At 39.2% G+C, this 23,864-nt stretch overlaps 1 protein-coding gene across 1 annotated transcript in view; it reads right to left on the bottom strand.

Moving 5' to 3' along the window:
* The window catches only part of SMPD3 (sphingomyelin phosphodiesterase 3, neutral membrane (neutral sphingomyelinase II)), a 34,361-nt gene that overhangs the window by 7,586 nt on the left and 2,911 nt on the right, over nucleotides 1-23,864 (bottom strand). Inside the window, exons 2-5 of the mRNA XM_010584702.1 lie at nucleotides 13,119-13,194; nucleotides 5,677-5,832; nucleotides 1,223-1,312; nucleotides 291-354 (exon numbers count right to left, since the gene is read on the bottom strand). Of these exons, the coding sequence (XP_010583004.1) occupies nucleotides 291-354; nucleotides 1,223-1,312; nucleotides 5,677-5,832; nucleotides 13,119-13,194 (386 nt within the window). The remainder of the gene's footprint in view (nucleotides 1-290; nucleotides 355-1,222; nucleotides 1,313-5,676; nucleotides 5,833-13,118; nucleotides 13,195-23,864) is intronic.

Below are 23,864 nucleotides of genomic sequence, written 5' to 3' on the forward strand. Positions count from 1 at the left end.
GAGACGCAAAACCACTGACTGCCATTGCTCTCATCTTTTCACCCATTGAAGCCAATTCTATTAGACTTGGAGAAGCAGACACTTTTTCTTCCTTTTTTTTTTTTCCTCTTCCCCAAGTACACCCGAGTAAAAATTTATGTCTGGTTTTGGGTTTGTTTGTTGGGGTTTTTGGGTGTTGTTTTTTACAGTCCATAAAACACCCCTCTATTTGTGGAATGTTAAATAGCAAGCAATGAACTGGCTTTTTAAGGAATTGTCTAAAGCACGTGGGAGGATTAGGAATTGCATACTTCTGTAGGTTATCTGGCGTGCACACTTCTTCATCATACAATCCTTCAGGATCCAACAAGGTACCTGCAAACAGAAAGGGAGATGTGACTGTCCCAGCATACCTCCTGTGACTTGCCTTTTGGGAAGCTTCTGGGGGCACAGGTGTGTGAAGACAGCATCCATGTGGGTGAGAGGGGACCGCTCTGACTGAGAGCACTTCGTGTTCACTTCTCCTCTATCCAGATCTCCCTACTGCCTCCCACCTTTCAAAGCGTTGCCTCTGCCCTTCCAGTTTCTCAGCCCCAGTGTCTCTGATTTTTTTATTTTTCTGTTACAACAGAGTAAAGCCACATTATTAAACAGTTCCACATTCTTACGCTTAGCATCTTCACACTTATAATTGCTGCTCTAGAGAAGGTCTAATTCCTGATCTAAAACTTCACCAAGTTCAACTGAGGTTCACCAGGTATGAATATCTTGGGAGTTCCATTAAATCTTTTATAAGATGAACCCTACAAGTTCACAGAGTTATTGAGTTGCTTTGTTACATCCTCAGTTACAGTATTTATAGAACACCAAATGGAATGTTCTGATCAAAAGCTGCAGGCTTTCACTGCATGCAGAAAGTACAGAAACAATAATTTGGCTTCCCCCCACCCCAAAGTAATCTAGAGATTATTTTAAGAGTAGAATAGGTGTGGGAAGGCATTCAAGTAGCTTGATGCATAAGTTCTAGAACATGGACTGAAGTTTAAGATCTCTGTTTGGTTTTTAATTATAATTCAACAAGACACTGTTAAGGTTTATAAAATATATGGTACAGAAATACCCCTTGTAAGTATTTGGTCTCCACCAAATTTACTGCCCATTAGCTGAACGACCTGCTGCTTAGAGATGTCATTAGTGACAGACAAGTAACTGTTCAGACACTGATGGCTAGAGAAGGTCTTACCAATTGCCCATGGTTTATCCTCCCCAGGACCAATTCGACATGGGTCTTTGTAGTGTGTAAACAGAGAATGCTGTTGCTCCAGCTTGTCCTCTGCAGGGAAAGAACCAGCCCAAGAAAAGGCACATCAGCTACGTGTTGTGAACCTCCAGACAATGGCGTGTTCTGCCACAATGGAAAAGGCAAGTCCTTCTTCCTACTCAGTATACATACATAAGGTTGATTTGAACCAGTTCAGTAGTAGCTCTCCTGCACAGCAATATCTTGTCTAGATCAGAACTTCCAACAAATGGTTGCTAATAACAGTGCTTTCCTACAAAGTCTTTCTATGAAATACATCTTTTGGTAGTTTCTAGCTGTAAACTGAAGTGAAAGTTTTCCAGCATATTTCCTTACCCTGCCATTGACATAGCATTGCTTACACCAGTACAAAACTTCTGCTGAGATAGATGACACAATGGAGAATTGGACTGACTTCAGAATGGCAATGTAAATGGCTGTTTGTGGGTGTATATACACATCTCAGTAAGTTGAAGATAAAAGTTTGTGCTTTACTTGCTTCAGAAGAGTTCACTGACTGAATGTCTCCCAAGCTATAACTGATAAGAGAAAGGACAGGCAATTCATAATTTGCTTGGGATATTACCTGCAGCGTTAAAGCCATTCTAAACATAATCAGCATGACCCATCAACTTGAAATTAATTTTTTGCTAATTGCTACTGTGCTCCTTGCATTTAAAGCATACAGTGCACCAGGCTTCTAGGATTATTTAGTAAGATATCCTACAAAAATGTATACATCAGAATTTCAGACACAGAACAAATAAGCAAGCTCTAGTTCCGTGCATGCTGTTTAACATAGTAATCATTATACCTGGGAAACAAGCACAACCATAACTTGAAAATACCAGCTGCTACAATTCCATTTTTGTTAAATGGCAAAGAAACTGGCAACAGCTCCTGATAACTTTCTTTCTTGCAGCACCTACACCTTTTACAAGGTTAAAACTTCTTAGCGACACTTGAAGGCTCTCTCTTGGGATCAGCAGAATATTCACCTGTGTTTGGAACTGCTGCTGTAACATATTTGTCACTGTCTATTGCCAAGACAACAGAAGATGTAAGTATGCATGAAAACTGACTCCTCAGACATCAGAAACAAAACTTTGAGCTGTGTATCTTAGACAGAATGCAGCTCACACACTGTAGGAATCACAGTTTGATGTCCCTGTGTAAAATGCTGTTCTTGCCAAGGGAAGAAGCTGTTGACCTCTCCCTGATAAGCAAGCAGAACACACATGTGGAGTGCAGTAGTACTGGGTTCATAGCTGTAGGCACTTTTTCCATTTTGTTATTAATAGTCATTAGTACAGCTGACTGTCCTTCAGCTACTGCATCCACACCAGTTGATCTGTCTCATTACATCTTTCTAGCTTCCTCCCACCTCCCCTGCCCCAACTAGATCTTGATCTTGAGAACATCCTTGTAATTGCAGGGAGATTGAAAAATGAATTTGCCAGGGTATCCTGGAGTTGTGGCAGAGGATCGGAGGACTGACCCTCCCTAAGATTAGCCAGGCACGCAAGGCAGAGAATTGCTCTTTCTGTCTGAACAGCCCATTGGTTTGTTTAATGTTTATGGAAAAGTAGAAGATGAAGTCCGTGCAGTTGTTCATTTCTCCAAGTTCTCCCTTGTTATATGTCTACAAAATTTCCTCAAAAACAAGTTAAGATTAAAATTTTGTCATGATTAATTTGCAGCTGTGGCACTGACAGTGACAAGTCACAGCTGATGAGACAACTTAACCCTGACTGGAAGGCTTTTTATCTTTTTAAAAACATAATAGACTTTTACACAAGTCAGTCCAAAGCAACCTGATAGTAAGTAACTTTCTAATCATGTTCCCACTAAGTGTGAATTCACTGTATGAATGTTGTCATAATGTTCTGCAAAGCTGGGGGGAAAACTGAGTTGCAGAAAACTTGTCATAAGCTAAGGTCACTCATGGACCTGGAGATCTTTGAAAACTGCACTGTCAATACATCTAAGAATAGAAGCTTGATACTCACTGAAACTTTAATTACTTGCCATATCAGTCTGTGGAGTGGGAAAGAATACAGAAAATCGTATGCAGAATTACAGGAAGCTGATTATTGCTTTAAAAAAAAATTAAGATGTTCAATTCCCTGTAATGCTAACAAATGTCCCTAAAACAATGAGTAATGTAAAAATGGAGGAGAAAACTTTAAAATGTTGCATTAATTTTGCTTAGTGCATAAGGAAAGAAAGCAATCTAAAAATAAAAAATGAAATAGGCAGCTTAATTTCCGTTTCCAGGCTGAGTGGATTTTAAAGGGGAGGGAGATGTGAAGAAGTGGCAGAGGTAGCAAAAATAAAATGGATTTTATAACATGCTTTTCACTCCTCTTTAGTAGTAGTTGCAATGTTTGCAACTATTATTTGCAAAAGCAAATAGTTGTGTTTACTTTTTCTTTAAGAAGACAGGTCACAACAGCATTAATTATGCTCTGTGCTTCTTGTGCAAGATCTTGGTTAGAGTGCCAGAACTTCTCAGGTAGAGAATACTGACCGTGTGTTCTGCCTCACAGCTTCACTCCTGTCTCTCTCTCTCCTCATGTTGCAGAACCCCACTCACTTCTGATTTGCGATCTGACTGGGCAGTCTCTCCTTTGGTGTGCAGCAGATTGTTTATTTCCTTGATGGGCACCTTTGCGTCCAGGCCACTCCATCCATCCAACAATATTGCAAGTGAAACAGCCAAATGGCAGATGTGTCCATTTGTATCCCCCAGCTTCTGCCTCCCTTCATTGGGACTGCTGCAATTGCTTCCTCAGCCCGTCTGTGTAGCAGCTTGGCTAGCTGAAGAACTGTTATTGACCACATTTCTTCCTTCCTTCCTTCCCTAAAAATCTCACTACCACTGCTGCTGTTTATATTTTATGCTAATACGTGTTTGTTTAACTATAGTATTCTGTAGCCATTACCACTTAACTGTTCACCTCTACAGTGCCTAACGGATTCTTCAACCACTCAGAGCACTTACCAGCACCTTCTCGGACCATTCTGAGTTTACTTGGAACCACACAGTTGTGACTTATTTTTTGTACGTATTAGCTAGAAATGAACAACAGAAGGGCTGTGTTTTGGGTTGATGGTCTTTTCTACCCAATTAAACGTTTCTCCAGCTTTGCTAAAATCTTCCATTACAAGTGTCTGGTACAAGTCATGAGACTAGAGAACACTGGTTATTTCTGAGATCAGACAATGCTTGCTTTTTTTGTTTCTTAAAATTATTTTTGGTACAGTTGTTGCTCTTGGGCTCAGTTACCTAGGCTTCTTATGAAGACTACAGAATTCACACTAGATGCTTTTCACAAATTCACCTGTTAATCCACAAACTCTGGTCTGAATTGCTGAATCCCACTTTCAGTGCTGCAGCCTGAGCTCACCTGCACACCGCACATCTCCCTGGTAACACAGCACAGACGAAAGCCCTCTGACGAGCCCCCCTTCAGTGTACCTGCCTTGTGCTCTTTCTATCTCAGTACTTCCGTTCTGGCCCAGTCATGCAAAAGGCCTTTTAGCCATCAGCCTGGCAGGGGAAGCTGGCCACTGGGTGCCACTGATCCATTTGCCAGCTCCAAGCCAGCAGAGTTGATTGCCGTTGTGTAAAGCCACCAAGGAGCAGTGCTGGATGCCTGAGCTGTACCAAGCAGGGAGGCAGAGAGGATACACAAACACAATGGTTTGCACTCTATGTTGGCAATTTAACTGTTAACAGAGCATAACTATGTTTGGAAAAGGCTACCATCTCTGTGAACTCACCACCCTTTAATTAAGGTTTTGTGGAGTTCTTTTTCTAGTACCCTCAGCATCCAAATACAGAAAAAAAAATAATTAAAAATTTATTAAAATTAAAAAAACAGAAGTACACAGCAGCAGTTATTTTTTTCCAAGACCGATTCAGCAATGTTTAGTTCTCTCTGCAGCATTAATCTCCTCTGTCTGTGTATATGCACTATTAAATTATTTTTAACTAACTGCATGAATTTACTACTTTTTCTCCACAAAAATCCCATATAACATACATGTCTTTCATTAGTAACTAAAATTCTAGGACAACAGGTGTCTACCTGATGCAAGTAAAGCTAAACCACTAAATCTGTCCTCATTATGCTACCACAAGTCACAAATTACTGCCCCTTGTGCCTTAAAAACCATCATGCTTAGTAACTCAGCAGAGCTCCTAAGTATGAACTACTCTCTTTGGCTCATCTCAAGGCTAGTACCCATTTTAGAAGTATCTGTAGCAATTAAGTCTTTCCTTCCAAAAGCCAGTCACAACTGAGTATACTGCTGTAACCCACAAGAATCAAGAACTTTCCTACTCCTTTTTGGAATAGGTAGACACCAGGAAAAGGAAAACCTTGTCTTACCAGAGGAGCAGTTATCGAAGTTGAGATCTCCACAGATTACATCAAAAGCCACCAGCTCCTCTGGATTGGCTGTACTGGAGGAGGAGGTAGATTTTCTGAATTCAGACAGCCAATCTTGAAGCATATCCAGTTGCTCACATCGAACAGTAGTATCTCCTGTAGCAAACAAACAAACGAACAACTGAAACAAGAAATAAGATCTCCTTTTAGCACGTTACTCAGCAACCTATTAGTTGCTAAGCTGTTGCTAGACATCTTGAAAAAAAGGGTGCAAGATAAAAAAAAAGGTGTGGCTAATAGTATACTCAGTACATAGCGCTTAGCCCATTATGAAGTTCATTAGGAACCATGCTTTTTGATGATTTAAATATCTCCTTCTGAAATCAATCACACTAGACACATCTGAAGAAATAAGACAAGGCATCTGTGCTGCAGACAACCAGCCAAAATGGTGACGTTTCCAGCCACAGGAGGAGGATGATCTGATGCACTACATTTATAATCAGGAGTTCAGAGTTAAAATCCTACTTCAGACAAAACTGGACAGCATGTTCTGGGGTAAACCACTTCATCTTTTTTCACTTTGCTTTCTAATTTTTAAACATGAAAAATTTAACTTTCAAGCATTATTAGTAAATATACATCAATGGTAAATCCAACTTACTCATACTGTAGTAGTCCATCCAATGAAGGGTTCTATTTGTGCTCAGTTAAGAATGCCTAAATCGGAAGTACTTTTTTCGTATTTATAAAGCTATGCGTAGATACAGTTTTAGGTAGGCAGTACTTCAGAAATAAAGAACCGGATCCTTTTCACCAGCTGCAGGAAAGTTACACTAGGCTGCATGTGCTGAGGATGTGCCCCTGTTTTATAGGAGTGATATGAAAGTGATTGCCAAATATTTTTTGTTTGTGAAACCATCTGACACACAAAACAGCTCTTTAATTATAGCAACTAACCACACAATTTCAAGCACATTAGGTGACATGAAGGCTAAGAAAAAATTAATTACTGGCTCTCTTAAAATGATTACAGCAAAAGCTTGATGCAGGGAAAGGAGCAGGAACAGACACATTCTAGAAACAATTGTTTACCATATTGTCTTTCCTTTCCTTTTGTTTTCACTGTACCTATAGTTAACAGTTATAATTTTGCTTAGGACTTGAAATGATACGTCAAGTCAGAACATTACTTTTCTTCAAAATAAAAGATTTGTTTTCAAATGCCACAATCAGAAGGAAAAGCAGCAACCCCAAAATTACTTAGTCTGACTACAGTTTTATTTTAACCTAATTTACTACTTTGTGCTAGCTATTAAAGGTGTACAAGACAATTAGAAACATCAGTTATGTATGTCCAAAGCTGCTTTCAGTGGCCACTGTGGAGATGGTGAATATTTAAGTCTACATCCTCACAGCTTGTTAATCACTCGTCTCAACTCCACCTGCCACCTGCACTCTTTATTAAAATGTGAACTCCTCAGCACACTATAACCACGTCAGCACACAGACAGATTTTAGGTGTTAGAACTTCACTTTCCTACCACACTCTTAACCTGTGAAGGGTTGGATTTTCAAGAACACTGCAGGGGGTGGTGATGGAGGGGGTGTTAAAACAACAGTTAAATACAAACCAAATCAGAAATGTTCAATCAAGCATGATTAAAAGAAATATTGAAAAGAACATGACCAGGGAAAGAGAGAGCTTTAAGTAGGTTCTGACAGTGACTAATCTCTTCAGACTGGTAATTCCAACAGCAAATAATTCCACTTGTGTTATTCCCAACCAATCTCTACCAGTTGGGCTGTACTACGAAAGTGCTTCCTGGATCTGTTCCCTAACCTACAGTTTCTAGTTACTTGTACTTCAAGTTCACATAGTACCCTAATCACACAGCTTGACACAAATCCAGACCCAATGTATTCTCGGGAAAACCCCTTGCTACAACAGCACAAGAAAGCCCTACAGTGAAGATGTAGCTAGACAAAAGCACAAGAAATAGGTCACGTGGAATAAATAGAGCCTGGAGCAGGTGACACTAACCACAAAAGGTGTGCGTGACTAACGTATACATTCTGCTTAACTAAAGATACAGACGAAATTACAGATTCAGAGAAAGCATGAGCTTGAAAGGGACTTCTGGAGAGCATCTAGTCCAACCCCTCTGCTCAAGTGGGGTCACCTACAGCAGGTTGCCCAGGACCACATCCAGTCAGGCTTTGAATATCTCCATGGTTGGAGACTCCACAACCTCTAGGTAACCTGTTCCAGTGCTTAGTCACCCTTGCGATAAAAAGCATTTTCCTTTTTAAACGGGATTTCTTGCATTTCAGTTCGTGCCCATTGCCTCTCGTCCTGTCACTGAGCACCACTGAGGAGAGTCTGCCTCCATCTTCCTTAACCCCCCCCATCAGTTATTTACACACTTTGATAAGATCCTTCCTGAGCCGCCTTCTGAAGCTGAATAGTCCCAGCTTTCTCATTCCTGGTGAAGCTTATTCAAATTCATGGACTGTCCTCCTTCTGCAGCATCTGAATCTTTCTATCCTATCTCATCTCCTTGGGCCAGTACTTTCTTCTGGGCTGCCTTTGTTTCTTCATAACTTTTAAGCATGGTGCTTGTTGACAAGAATGCAGTAACTTGTCTTGCTCCCCACAAAGTCCCGATTATATAAATTGCTTAACTGTCTAAGATGTTGGGTTTTACATCCCTGAACTGTCAGGGGTTTTTTGCATTTTCTGTGAATTATCCATCTAGCATGGCTTCACTAGGACGAGTGATAAAATAATGCAGCCATTATGATACGGGCATGAAACTCAGGCAGCAACCTGTCATAGACCAGCGTGAAGAACATAGCAAACCCACTGAACTGAAACACACAAAGGTAAAATTCTCCAAACCAGAAAACTCTTGAGAAAAACAAAACACAGGCAGAAACATTCTAGGAGGATATTGTGAAAGGTGTCTGGTAACATGCATTGCTATTATTAAAAAAAAAGCATTAACTGCATAGTGACATCCATCTCCCTTGGTAAGAATGCTGAGCCTTTGTAGCAGCACTGTACACCAGATAACCTCAGAGCTCTACAGAAAAATAGTAGTCTTGGAACTGTAGAAACAGATGACTTCCATTTCTTTTTAGAAAAAGTGTAGAACTTGTGACAGTCTGGCATCTCTGATTATCCCCACTAGAGGTCATAGAAGTAATTGCACTTCAGTACACTACGTGGAGCGTGTGCAATGAACTGTGAGCTACATTTCCATAACAAAAGATGGGATCCTGTAATGCAACTTGAATATAACTGTTTTCTGAGATTAATATTAAACTAATGGTACCCAGCTTACTGCAGCTACACAGCAGGTACTGCGTTTATCTGTATGCAAAAGTTACTAGTGAGACTCAGTCTTAGCAGCTCCCAATGAGCAAGAGCTTTGGAGACTGAGATAACTGAACTAATCAGACACCTAACTACAGGAGAAGCCAAACCTGAATCCAGAACTATCAGGGGAGCAGACATTTCAGAAACTTCTGCTGAAGTGAAATAGCATCAATAAATATTAAGAGAAGAGAACTAGGTAGTAACTCCCCAAACTAACATTCAACAACTTCTTCCAGCCTTCAGCTCTAATTAAACATTCAGATAGAATCACTAATCTGACTGACTGCCACCAGTGATTAACCAGAGAACACAGGTTTGTGCTAATTGCTCTACACTCTTTTCCTCAGTAACTGGCCTGGAAAAATGCAAGTAATTGTGTTGTGACCGGTTCCTGCAGTCAGCATTTCCGAATTCTTTGCAAGTTCCCTTCAGCTTCAAATTTTGTGGAAGGGTGAAAGGGTAGCGTGGGAAACCTCAACCAGCATAAATAAATACTTCACCTTTGTTCATTACTGGATAATCATACTTGCCCTTTCCATTCACTTTAGAAATGCTTAAGTGAAATCGTAGCTTTAGTTAGAACTGCAGGTAGGTACTATACACTGAGGAAGACTGTTTTGTCCTACTCTGAAAGATGTTAGAAGGAGCACTGTGCTGCCTGAGCAAAGCAGTTGACAGGCCTAGTCAGAGGTTTGTAAAACCAGAGTTCTCAGCACTGATAAGCGCTATGGGATATATTGGCAGGGAACCTGGGGAAGATGAGCAAAAAAAGCTTCTGAAGTGTAGGATGTAAAGCCTAGTCAAAAGAAAAAATTGTTTCCAAGTTACAGCCAAAGTTTAGCCATGAGGCAGGCTGTGTGACAGATTAAGCAGACTCCTACACTTGTAACATACTTCATCCAGGATACGCTGGGAAAACAAAATAAAAACAAACTGTCCAAAAAAACCCCAATAAAAACCCTCTTATTCTGCTGGGTTACTTGTCAGCTAGGTCAGGTCCCCAGTCAAGTGCAACACAGCCTACAACAGCTGCGTTAGCACAACTGAGAGGAAGGGGCAAGGGCAAGCTGCCATGGTATGGGTACACCAGCTTTATTATTTCAGAAACATATGTGGAATCACTGCCTAAGGATGCTCAGCACTGAAGTTACTCCTGATTGCATGGTCAGAATTTCAAACACTGAGGGATCTCTCAGTCCTGAGCCGAGGTCTGCTTAAGCTCTGTGTAGGCTTGTGGAATCTGAAACTGGTGCTAGTGTTGCCAGTACCTGTACTGCTAATGACTCAATTCACACTAAATGCAAAGCAGGGATGGGAATGAGATTATGAGATAGCATCCAGCACGCTACATCATCCAGACCTGGGCTGGAAGAGCTTGAGGCTTACTCTGTTTTGATGGCTTGGCGGGGTGTCTGAAAAGGCATGACTCAAAGGGACTTAGGTGGATTCTAGGCAGCAAAACCTGTCCAGAACATTAATCACTGACTAATTGAAAGACATAAAAGAACCATGTAAACTTAACAGCCCCTTGGAAAAGAATTACATTCAAGTCTCATTAAAGGATCCCTTCATTTGTCACTAATGCAGCTGTTTCCACAGTGGAAATGAAGAGCTGCTTCATAGCACCATTCAGTAATAGGTAGAGAGAGAATTGAGAGGATAAGCTACATCTAATTCTAAAGGTTTATTGAAAAAGGTGAATGTCAGGTCTGAAAAAATAGTAATTGCTCAGAACAGAGTTCAGCCAGCACATCTCTTGAAAAAAACATAAGCAGTTGGATCCCTTCATTTTATACTTGCACAAGTATCAGAACTGTTAAGTGTAAGTTTATGTATCCTAGAAGGGAAGCCAAGGAAGCCAAACTGCGCTCAGCCATGTATGACAAGCTGATTTAAATGGCTAACCTTTTAAACAGTGCTTGTTTTTATAGATACCACATATTTACATGGTTGAACTGGTTTTTGGATAATTTTTTAAATGTGTGAGATGTTATGAATCAGATGATACAAATCAGAAAGCACAGCTCTGCCAAACTTATGAACTTTAGTTTTCCATTTCATTACATAAACTAATGTGATATATCAAAGGACAGTTAGACTCTTAAATCATTGTCTGCTCTATTTGGAATGTAGCTTGAACCACATAAGCCTAAAAATACAAAGCAAGAACGTAAGTAGGAAGATGAAAGGTTGTGTTCTACTCTTGAAGGAGCTTTAGGCTGACTTTGAAAATAGAAATTACTTCCCCATTCTTCTTCCCTCTCCCCTCTTCCTCTTTAATATTTTAGGGATTTCACAACGTGGTTATCAAAGACTAACTGAGAATAGATTACTAGGTAGTAAAAAGGAACAGGACTAAAAATGGAGGTTTATAGCCTAAACTAGAACAGTAACAAATTTCAGCTCCACATCAGCAATCTCAACAGTACATCACCATAATTCCAGAGTTAAAAATAGAAAACCAGAGAAGGATGTTACATTGTTAAAATGTAGCTGAAAAATTCATGAATCTTCCTTAGCACTATCCAGTCCCTCTAATGTACTTCAGGGACTGGCAGTTTTGTTCCCAAGTCAGTCTCTCTGCAACTGACGCACTGACAAAGTACAATGAATGCTAGCTGCCCAACTGGGTTAACCTAAACATGCTGTAGCACATGGGTTCAAAGTTCTACCTTTTATAATGCTTGACTGTCTTGCCTCAGTCTGCAGCGTACATGCTGTCTTCAGGCAGTCTAAGAGGGCTATGCCATGCTTTCCAGCCCTCAGGAGCACAAGAATTGCAGTTGCATCAAGTAAAACTAAGGATATCACCCCCCCTGGCTAAATTAAATTCTGATCTTGCACAATGAAAATGCTTGTAGATTTGGCTTTTATTTTATTACTACACCTACTCTAAGTATAGAGCTGATAGTTTGATGCAAAAGATCAGAGATATACGTGGAATATTTTCCATAGACATCTCCAAGAATTTCAAGTATTTGTCAATTTTAATTGATGAGTGTTCAGGCGAACAGCTAAAACGGTGAAGCGTCTTGATTTCAAAATGTATGCATCAGAACACTAAAAATGGAATAAAACGACCAGAAGTTACTAAATCTTCTTCCCCTTGCTTTCTGGACTTGGGTTGTAAAATGGAGATGAGGCCACCCATCTAGCTCAGTCTTGTTCTGAATATTAATCTTAAAAAGAAGAGCTGAGTGTTGAGATACTATCATAAAAAAAGTCATAAAAGGTCATAAGATGGTTGAGGAGGAACAGGCTCCACAACAACCTGACAGAGCTACATGAAATTCCAGTCTGGTTGTGGGAAGCAGTGGAGTCCACATATCTCACAGACACAGAAATCTGCTATTAAAGAACATCTCATTCTTTTTTAAGATAATTCAGTGAAAAGTTAAAAAAAAAAAAGCCTTCCATACCCTGCTAAGAGTTTTTGTGTTTTACTTATCTTTAACAACCTTAGAAAATATTGTTTCATGAAACAAAAGACACAGAGCATGCTGTAGTAAATGTAATAGCGGAACTGCTTTTAAACATGACCAAGAGAATTTTTCAATGAGTTTATTAACTTGCTAGCCATTTATGTATGAAATTTGCAGGTCAAAAAACCAGAGAATTTGGTCTTATTCCAGGTGCTGATTTCTGACGGAAAAACTGTCCTAACTGGTATCTTCTGATAATGCCCGAGTTAGGTACAAAGAAATTTTAGTTTATATGACAATCCTCACAGCATGGGCTGTTAAATGCTGTTGAGTAATGATGATAGTAATTTATTTGCTAAAATAACAGTATTTGGTTAAGAGGGAGCAAAGAGAAGGAAAGGTCTCAAGGGGTATTTTTTGTTTGTGTCCTATAAGACTTAATTACTCTGAGACTGAAAATGTAAAGGTTGGGCGATTTACTTGTTTATCCCTCATTCTTGGCTATTTCACTACTATTTGCTATGCACGCTGCACTTTGTCAGAACTACCGAAGGAGCAATGCTTGCTACTTTTGCACAAAAATACCACCACAGGCCTAGAAACAGTGCAAAACTAAGACAGGAAAATTAGGACAGTACCTGCAATAGCTTGCAAGTGAGTGCAGGAAATGTATCCCACAATTCTTTGGTCCTGAGGTGTACTTCCCACTTGCACCTGGAAGGGAAGGAAGAAATAAAAAGGTGATTAATGGAAGAGCTCATACAACTCCACTTCCAACCCTGATTGTGCAGCCTTTGTACACGGTATTGGCCTTTTTCACCAGTCTTTCCATCTAGCTCCATCTTGAAAACACACACACACACAAAAGAGCACCAGAGACACGCACTGGGGCTTACTGGGGTCCGACTTGCTGCTAGCACACTGACTCCTTCTTGATCACCACTGCTTCAATGTTTCGATTTTGATCTCCAACACACGCAAAAATTTTACTTTCTCCTGCTCTTTGCAATCCCATTTGTTCTCTGTCCCAGTTGTGTCGCCGCTCTTTTGCATCACAGCTCTTGTTTATATGCGAGATTCAGGCCCACCACTGAAGTCCCATATAATACTAATAGTATTAGCAGTCTAATTCTTGATATCCGTGTTAAGACTAGAATGCAGAAGGAAAAAATGCCAAAAGAAGTCTAGGGAAAATGATGAAATGTGAAATGAATATTGGTTTTGGCCATGTTTTCTCCATTCCACAGCAAGTTTTGGACTTTGATGGATTTTTCACATTCTTCTACAAAGTTATTGGGGATTTTTGCTATGTCTCAGCAAAGTGTTTACATTCTTCAGCTCACAGCAGCAGTCCCCATGTCCATCCACCAGATGAAAACACAACATGCACCCCTGCTCTTACACACGGAAGAGGCAGGGCTTCCAGGGAAGCTGGTATGTAGTATAATTCCTCATCTATATCATATTCTACTTAAAAATATCTTTGGTGGTGGACACACAAGCAAATTAGAATCAAGTTCTGGTTTAGGTTTTCAACCCTATTGAACGTTTTGGCAGTTCAGGACTTCTGCAGCTGCAAATCAAAACTCCCAAGGGTTTGAGGATCAAGATTTGGATTGAGGCAAGAAACTAGTTTGAGTATATGGTTTTCCTGTTGATAATTAACGTGGCAACACTGCATGGACTACAAAAAAAAATGCCCACAGAGGAAAGCTGTACCCAGGGCTCAGAAAACAAAACCATGGGTGACTCTCCTTCACAAGGCTAGGCTCAGATTTCATCTGACACCTCTAAATAACAAGCGGAGCTCCATTTCATACAGACACAATTTTGTCAGCTTGGTTGGTTTTCTTGTTTTTCAGCTGTCCAAGAGCCATCTGATTCATTTGGTAACTGGAAAGTCAGCTCTGCAGTAAGTGAATTTAGCAGTGATTTGTACTCAACAATGCCTTTTTAACTTTCAGGTTTTTTTCCAGCTAGAAAAGTGTGTAATATATGACTTGCATTATTCTGTCCTCGGTCTGTTCAGTCCTCTTTTAGACAGTTTTCCAAATGGATATTGATGGTGTTCTTATTGCTGTTCCCACACAGTTAACCTGCTTCAGGGAGGGTGAAGGCAGAGGAAGACAAGGAAAATACATGCAGTCACTGGTGGATCTACCCCTAAGAAGCCAGAGGATTCTCCTTAACTCACAAGATTGTAGCAGAGCCTCAAAGGATATGCTGATCCACTGGATGCCTGTTAGTGACTACTGCAGCAGCTTCGCTACACAGACCTCTTTCTTCCTCCCTCAGGCTGCCTTGGTCTGAATGTATCACAGTGTTACGGGTGAATTAGAAGAAGCGTTCTCTCCAAGTTTCTTATGCAATGTATGCCATTCCGATAGAGAAGTGGGAAATCATTAGTTTATATCCTTTACTATCTAGGGCAGGCAGGTGTATGAATTACATTTTCCAACTTAATAACTCAAAATCAGATTTTCTCTTCAATGCTGAAAACTATATTGTAAAGTCTCTACTAGTTTACAAATTTGCAGTGTCTCCTGCTGCAGAGAAAAAGTGCGCATGTCGTACATCTTTCAATGCCATCTACTGCAACCACACTGAAAATACTGTGCATAAAGTTTTCTGCCTTATAGCAAGAATGTGCTGCTTATAATCCTCTTATTGACTAAAGCAGATGGAATCATTTTCAGTGTCTCTATCCAAAAAGCATAAAAGATTTAAGTCTAAAAGCTGAACATCCAAACATAAATTACAGTCAGTTGAGAAAATGAAGTCAACTCAAATTGGCTTTAGAATTTCCTGTGCAGCCTTAATGGAGTGCCTGACAAGGCCTCATCAACCAATTTATGCATAGGCTCACACTCGTTTCCATTAATCATAAATAAATATGTATCATACAGTGTCCCTGTGTGCACAGATCTATACTGAAACAGACTCGGGATCTTTTGCTCTCAAAGAATGACAAGAAATGGCCTAGAAGAAAGACTGACTGCTGCTATATGCATGTGGGTGAGTGCAACAAATGCCCCTCGGGGTTGCCACCACAGGGGGACAGTGCCCTAGGGCTCTGCGCTTGCTAGGAACAGCGGCTGCTTTACACACACCCCTGAGGGGAATAGGAAACGGGCTTTCATAAACACTTTGCTAATTTAAAAAAATAAAATAAAATAAAATAAAATAAAATAAAATAAAGCTCAGAAGCAACATTTGAAGACATTAACATAATTAGAATCCCCATGGAAAGTGCCAGCATGGAAGTACATCCAAAGCAGCTTGTCTCCCAGATTTCACGTTTCCTCCAACTTTTTTGACTTTTGGGGTTGGTTTGTTTGGGGGTTTTTTTGAGTGGCACTATTGATGTAAATGGCCAAGCAGAGTAATTTTGAGTATAATCATCATGGAGGCAAATATTTGTGACAACTACTAGGACAGAAAATAAATATTCTTGCAGCCTCCTAGTCAATTCCCAGCCACAGTAGAAGCACTAGTATATTAAATATGGTCTGAAATAAAATAGTAAGGAAAATCTGATTATTCAGTCTAATTTGGTATTTCACAGATGGACAGGGACTATGGGATGTGCAGACAGGAAAACTACTTGACCTCTGGATTATTACAAGCCCTATAATTCTGCATAAAAACATTCCTTTGTGTGGCCAAATACAGTAGCTACTTTTAGAGTGTTCCATTTTCAAGGGTATATTATATTGTGGTGACTTGGCCTGAGTAGCTACGTGGCAGTCCTGTGGGAAGACAACACTGAGCGTTCATTTCAGCCTGCAACGTGGATCTTGGCAGAAAAGTTCCACTTCCACCAAACCAAGTCAGTGCTTCACAAATATAATTTTTGCTGCTTCATACAGAAGAAACTTCTAAATTCACATTTTAAAAGAAAATATATGTAAGCAGATAAGCCAGAGTGGCTGCTTCACCATAAGCCTGACTTAAGTTCACCTCAACTGTTCTACATTAGTAGCTCTGTATCAATAACACGTCCATTGAATTACCCTTCTAGGGAACTACTTCAGATACTGCTTTATAAAAAAAATCATTGTATAGTCTTATTTGTGTCATGGACTACTCTTCTATGTCTATAGAAATTTATAGGAAGGTAACATCTAAATACATTTATAAGTTCCCAGTGCTTTAAAATAGCATAATAATTACAAGAGGAAAAAGTTGTATGTGATATCCTGTTAAATTCTAATGTTACCTAGAGGTAAAATTAAAACAGAGAGAACATATTTATGGTTTAATAAAGTGTCCCAATGATATAATGTTGACAGAAACAAATTAATATTTTTCAACATTATGCAGAAATATGCAAAATATATTCCACTTCTCAGTACATTTGCAAAGGTTAAGTAATCAAACTAGTCAAACATTTGTAAGCTAGGAGTGGATTCGGATCCCTGTTACACCACTGAACATTACACTTTGTTAGCTGTTGGGGGTAGTGGTGGGGAGCATAAGAAGCTCATTACAGATGAGAAAGAGGCTTTTTTCCGTAAAGGGGAAGGCCTACTATGGTTGTATTTGGAATTCAAAATGCCACTTTCTACTGCTACATATTTACATTTGTCCCCTGCCTGTAAATTAAATAAGTGCAAAACTGACAGCTCTGAATTTTTATTTTCAGTCAGAGTACTGACTGTATCAAGTATACAAAAGTACTTGACATCAAGTACTTTTTATTAAAAGATTTCATCTCTATGCCGTAGCACATTAGTACAAGCTGTTGGAAAGACCATGCTGATACTGTGCCATACTATGCAAAATTGTGTATATTCCTATAATTGTGTATTAAAAACTTGTCCTATGTGGACCAAGGAGTAGTATGTCCTCTAATTAGACTGGTATCAGGTAATAAACAGTGCTCATGAAAGAAATCAAGCCAACAGGGCTATGGCAGAAAGATTCTTGTTGACAAGAAAAAAAAAATGTAACGAGTAGCAATAGTTGAGATTTTAGAGCTAGAGTGAACGAAATAACTTTAAATTCAGTCACATTACTTGCTATCATGGGAATTTTCTGAGCTAACTGGAAAATCTTGCACATCTCATGTTTATCACATTCTAGTATAATATGTATACAAAGCTGCAAACATGACAAGTATCTTGTCTTTAACTGTTTATATTTACACACATCTGTCCCAGCAGTGCAAAACAGTTCTATTACATCTGGATGTCAAGAAAAGCATCAACAGATACTTCAAGCAAAAAACAGGGAAATGCTACCTAAATACCAGGGGTATTTCAATAGCAGCTTAAAAACCAGCTTCAAATATGTCATTGCTGTGTTAATACATCATCAGCTACTTGGAAGGAAATGTTCTTTAGGGCGTAAAAATTTGGGCCGTGCCATACATGAGAAATCTCACTCGATTAAAGAATCAAACTAGATTTTCAAAGACTGACCAATAATGCACAAAAACAAAAGGTTTGTTATGAGGGGAACTTTACCTTTAGTGACATTTTCTAGAAGCTTCACATTGCCAGGAGGTAGCCATTCAAAAAAATCCTAAATAAAGTAGACAGTTTCTTAAATGTGTACCCTCCAGTATGAATGGTTAGTATACATGCACGTCCAAGCATATGCCATTGCCTCTTCCTTCATGGGAAGCAAATCCAGGTATGTAAACCAGAGAGAGCTAAAATTTTGGTGTGCTCCTGGAAAAACTGCTCCAGGGAGTTGATCACCCCACAATCTACATGCAGCCAATAAACCCAAAGCTGGGAAAGGTAAATAATCTGAATGCAACATTAAGACTCCTTCAGGGAGATGGGATGCCACACAGAATAGCTCTAGCTTCAGCCATTACAGTTTAATCACATCTTGGACTGTAAATGAGCAAAACCATTTGCTGCATCAGCTTAGTTGACCATGAAGGTGTCAATTTTGCCATTGGCATAAATATGAACTGTAGCAGTGATTCCTGCATTATTCTTCTGAAGAGGGTATGTCTCCAATGTATATAGCTCTACAGCAAACAAATTTATGGTCATGCCAAGAACCAAGCTAATGATGTTCATATTATGAAGAAAAACTAGCCAGGCTGAAAACCTCTCTCCTTAAAAACAAAAGCATGAACACTGCATTTGTAAAGAGCACCATCTAAGCAGGGGCCTCAAGTTACCGTTTGTCTTAGAAATAAAACACCCCAGACAGAGAATAAGAGCAGGACTACAGACTTCACAGTAGATGTAACACTGATTTACTCCCACAGAAATACTCATCTTACCATATGTAGCCAATATTGTTTAAGTTCAAAGGAAGCTCCATTAAAATACAGGAGCATGAGATTCAACTGAATTACTCCAGATAAAGCAACTGTATATGCACAAGTAGTGGTATCTCCACACACACACTCGTGGTTCAGACTTCCTGGGTTTGATGCTCTGAGACATGCTAGTGACAATACACTGTTTGTACCTCCCTTTTTCAACTACTGTGGGAATATCATTATAGACATCCCATGTAATTATAATGAGCAAACAATAGAGTGAGGAAGAGAAGAGAAAGAATGGAAAATACAGTTTTTCTTTCTTTCCAGTACAACTTCTCTGTCATCTCCCAGATTATCAACCCCTTCTGGACATTTTTTTCCATTTGAGCAATTTTCCAAGACAAACAGGGGAGTTGGCACCAAGAAACTGATGGGAATAGGCAGTCAAACTATGTGCCCCAATCCTGTTACTGTTAAGAGAAGATGCCAAGGAAAACTTGCAACTACTCACATTCACAATTCAAGCATTCCTGTCCCACAGAGATTACTTAGATTAGCAGTAACTTCCAAGAAAGATGTATTTTATTCCTGTTCTTTGTAGTGGGTTTTTTTTTGTTAGCTTAGACATTGTGTAAAAAGATCTATCTTATTTTTAGTACTTTTGACAGCTCTGCCTTTTGCCTTCAGGGATATGTAGCAGCTTCTAAAGAAGATGCATTAGTTAAATTACTAATTTATTATTATAAATATATTATTTAAGCATATTGAATAAATTAAATAAGTTTAAAATGTTATAGAGGTCAGCTCAAAATTCTCTTTGGTGCTCTGCAATTCTTTCTAGCCACATTTGCACTTGATTATTTCAGAATCCTGTTTTTCCCCACCTGCCACGTGACAACAATTACTGTTCCATGAGCTCAGAGAATTAGTTATTTGGCAAAGCTTCATTAAGCTTATATGTGAGGGAAAGTGGCTGTAAATTGGTGCCATGAATGAAGGGCTCTTCCTCTTCTGAAGAGGATAAAGCCCACAACATAACATTCTCTCAAACCTGTATTTCACTCTGCACAACAGTTTTAATTTGTTCCCATTAATGAAGGGGAAAAAGACTGTGATTAATAATATTAATTATATCAAAGTGAAGGAACATGGTACAGTGCCATGGTAGGGTCTTTGTTTTCTTTTTTAAAACAGTCTCAGTCAGTTTATTGGACTCGATCCAATTCCTGCATTAACATTTTAGAGCAGCAACTGAACATGGGGAAAATGTTTAGGTAACCCTCCTGACTTAAATGGCACAGCTTTAGAGTTACCTAAACAAATTCACGAACAGCACTAGACATTTCTTTTGTACATCTTGGGATAACTGCAGATACTGGACAACTGATGAAGGACAAGAAAATCTCACCACTGAAAGCTCTAGAGGATCTTTTACTGGGGTCAGAAACAGCCATTCCCCTTTTCTGTGTAATCCGTAGTTAAAAAAGCTCCCCTTCTGCATAGCAGAAGTTGCCCCTTCACTCTCAGCCACAACACACAAAAGTTGGCATGAGACAGGAAAGACAGCTTAAATTACCCAAGCAAAATGTATCTGCATCAGTAATACCAAAAAGGAGGATCAGAGAGGTTAATTCAGGGAACCCTCATTTTATCATACGAAGCAGGCACCTTGAGAGTAGCAAATAGTAAAAACTGTGCTTCAAAGCAGTTTTGCAATCAGAGCTACTGCTCCTTCTACCATCTGTTACCACTGTATCAGCTCTTTTGAAAACAAGTTCAGCTTTGCACATAAAGCAAAGGTTGCTAGGTTTCCTTTAAAGCAATGAATAATATGTTCTCTGCACAATTACTGTACTTCCTGAGAACAGCATTAATTTTCAGAGAATTTGAAAAGTTAATCTGTTAATAAGCTTAGGAATTAATATTAAACACAAGTTCTTTCAGAAATTTAGCAAAAACCGCAAGACATATTTTTTCCTTTTGATTTTAGAATACTATTAGCTGTTCAAACTACCCACTTCAGGCTGCAGTTTTGCTTTTGCTCTATGTTCACATACTGTGTTTTAAGCAATTCCTATTTTTTCTGAAGTTCTCTCTCTCAGCAGATGCCAAAAACCAGAAAAATTTCTTACTAAGAACAGTAGGAAGAACAGTCTTCTATGCAACATACTTCCGTATCTCCCAGTCTCAGTGGAAGGAAAACCACTCCAAAACCTCTCCTCAGTTAATAGCCATTTTGAGAATGATACCTCTTTCCTTCACCTCCCTCCCCTAAGTAAGTATTTACATGTCTTGTATGGCTTAGATTTACGTTACAGTTATAGCAATTTCAATTTAAGGGTAAGAGAGAGGCAAAATTTGTCAGCAGAAGTGACAGTCTTTATTAGATTGATACATCTGGAAATACATGGACAAGCTCTCCAATTCAGTAACTCACCAGGTCAAGTTTAGGATATTTTCTGGTTTTATTACGCTACTGTCCAAAACTTACACAGCATCCCTCAAAGACCGTGTAACTAAGGCTACATACTAACCCCTCTATCTAAAGATGAATGTTGACATTTTGAAACCTTCCAATTATCACAAACAGGTAATGCATTACACAATTTCTGCTCAGCACTCATTGATACCTTTTAAACTTGATTTGACTGCAAAATCATCATCCAATTTCTGAAACAGGTGTGTAGCTTAAAACTCCCTTTAAATTCGTCAAAACCACTGTGAATTAAAATTATGTATGTGTCAAACCAATAGCTGCAGAGTTAACTGAGAACACTGCAATCTGCATCATGTTATATACAGATACATATAAGTTAGCTTTTTAATCACCAGCACAGGACAGCATCTGTGTCAGTCTCTCTTCCCTCCTCTATCTGTAGCAGAGCAGCAGTAAGAGACAATTGGAGTTATAAAACCTACAAGCAGACTCAAGAGTTCTTTTCTTAGGCATTTTAAATTAATGTGAAATGTGATGCTAGAACAGAGAGTCATGGCAGAGCCTCTCAAGGGCCCAGACTGTCAAAGTATGAAAATGGATTGGCTGATTTATATATTTACCAACTTCTCCTCTGAGTCTTTAGTGGCAACTAGGAACAGTGGTTTAACACTTCAGACATGAAACTGTCACTTAGATGCAGGTGACATTTCCCCCCTTCTTATATGCTATTTTTTCTGTGACTGTGTCCCTCTTACGTCCCAATGAGACCCTCAGATTGGAGACAGAAACACTGCCAGAGTTTGAAGAGATCAAAGTGCTGAATGTTAATTAGTCCTCCAGTTATGGAGAAAATGGGCTTTATGCAATAACTACTCACAACTATGTCATCCTCATGCCTTCATCCTGACCTGGAAAGCATCAGCCTATACAAATGGAAGGACCAGCCTGTGATCTCTGTCAGGAAAATGCCAGCAGCAGCACCTTTTGTGGCAGACATCTTTAGGAAGAGAACAGATCAAGGCTAGCAAAATCCCTTTGCACAGGTCTCCCAATAGCTCTTAGGTAGCGTGGAGTCAGTAGCATGAAGCAGCGTTAAAAGCCTCTGTAATTTACTTCCAACTTCTTTCCTTGGTTGTGACGCCCCAGGTGTTAAGGCACAATCAAATCACTTTACCCTCCTGTGCTTTAGTTTCTCCTTCTACTAAGCTGATATTGACCTTTCTAATAATAACCTAATAATAATACTAATAACTGACTAATGACTAATAATAACCCTTGAGCTGTGCAAGTCTCTCAGTTAAAATAATTCTGTATGACTAAGGAAGTCTCTCAAATCCTTCCAAATCTCCACCTGAACTTTACAATCTAGATGGTGAAGGCAGGACAGGGAACAGGAGGGCAATGGAAAATCACTTCCTCTTCACTGGAAACAGAACCTACTCTGAAAGGAAGAAAATGTGTGAAACACTTGTACCTTGGCAGCAGGGATCTGTTTTGTAACACAACTCCCCCAAAACAGTTTTGCCTTTATGTTCAAAATAATTCAACATTCATTAAATGTTTAGTTCTGAGATCTTCAATTTATCTCCCTAGCAGTTACATTTGTAGTAAGGAGACAAACTGTACTCATTAAATGAGAAACACTTTCCTTCTCTGAACATTCTTCTGAATTTGGACGTTGGGTCTTTCCTGAGGTTCAGAAAGGTTTGAATAAAGGCTTCATCCTCCCAGTGAGGGGAAATATTAAGTGACTTTATCCACATTTTCAAAATATGCAAGTCTTCTCCCCTCACTTGCTTTTCACAACTTAAAAAAAAAAAACAAACAAAACAAAAACAAAAACCGACAAAAAAACCCAAAAGCAACATGGAGAGCAATCGCTCCTTTACTCGGAAATGGAAGCTATGCAAGGGGAACAGTCTTCATAAGTATACTTCCTAAACAAAACTCAATTGGTGTCTTTTCTACTTCAGAAATGGGAACACCAGGCTTTCCACAGGAGCCAGGAACTTAAAAACACAGAGTTTGCATAGGATTGAGAGACTTAACTCCATGCCACTACTGAATGGAAAGCACTTTGGAGACTCTTGTTCTACAAGGCTCTCTTACTATCTTTGAAACCACACCAAGATAAACTCTTAATGTAGGATTGGCTTGCATTATATACATATAAAATATTGTAAGAGCCAGTAAAAGAAGTATCTAAAAGCAGCGATAGAAGATGTCCATTTTGAATGGCAGAGTACTGGCTAGAATGACACCTTCCAACCACAGTTATGATACACTTTACTAGCTTGCTGCTATCCCAGTGTAAGACCTCGAGACTCCTTAAGTTAATGGATTTATTCTCACTAACTTCAAAAACAGACCAGGCTTTTACTTACTGTAACTTCTGTCTTCAGACTTCACACACGCTCAGTTGCTGATTAAGCACCACATCAACAAAAACAACCTTCAAACCTACTTTGTTTCAAAGTAGGATCATTCCTACCTTCTTTTTTTTTTGTCAAAGAAAGAAAGGACCAATGATCAATTAATGTACAATTAAGACAGAAAGTCATTTCATATCAGGATAGGCTTAACTGGGAATGAAAAATATTTTAGGTATAAAGTACAGTATGTCAGAATGACACAGACATGAGGAAAAATGGTCTTGTAGCTGGGCCAGAATTCTGTCATATTTAAAAGAATGTAGTCATCTTCAAATCTTGATAA

The sequence above is a fragment of the Haliaeetus leucocephalus genome, unplaced genomic scaffold (assembly GCF_000737465.1).
Source record: "Haliaeetus leucocephalus isolate CR32 unplaced genomic scaffold, Haliaeetus_leucocephalus-4.0 Scaffold92, whole genome shotgun sequence".
NCBI lineage: Eukaryota > Metazoa > Chordata > Aves > Accipitriformes > Accipitridae > Haliaeetus > Haliaeetus leucocephalus.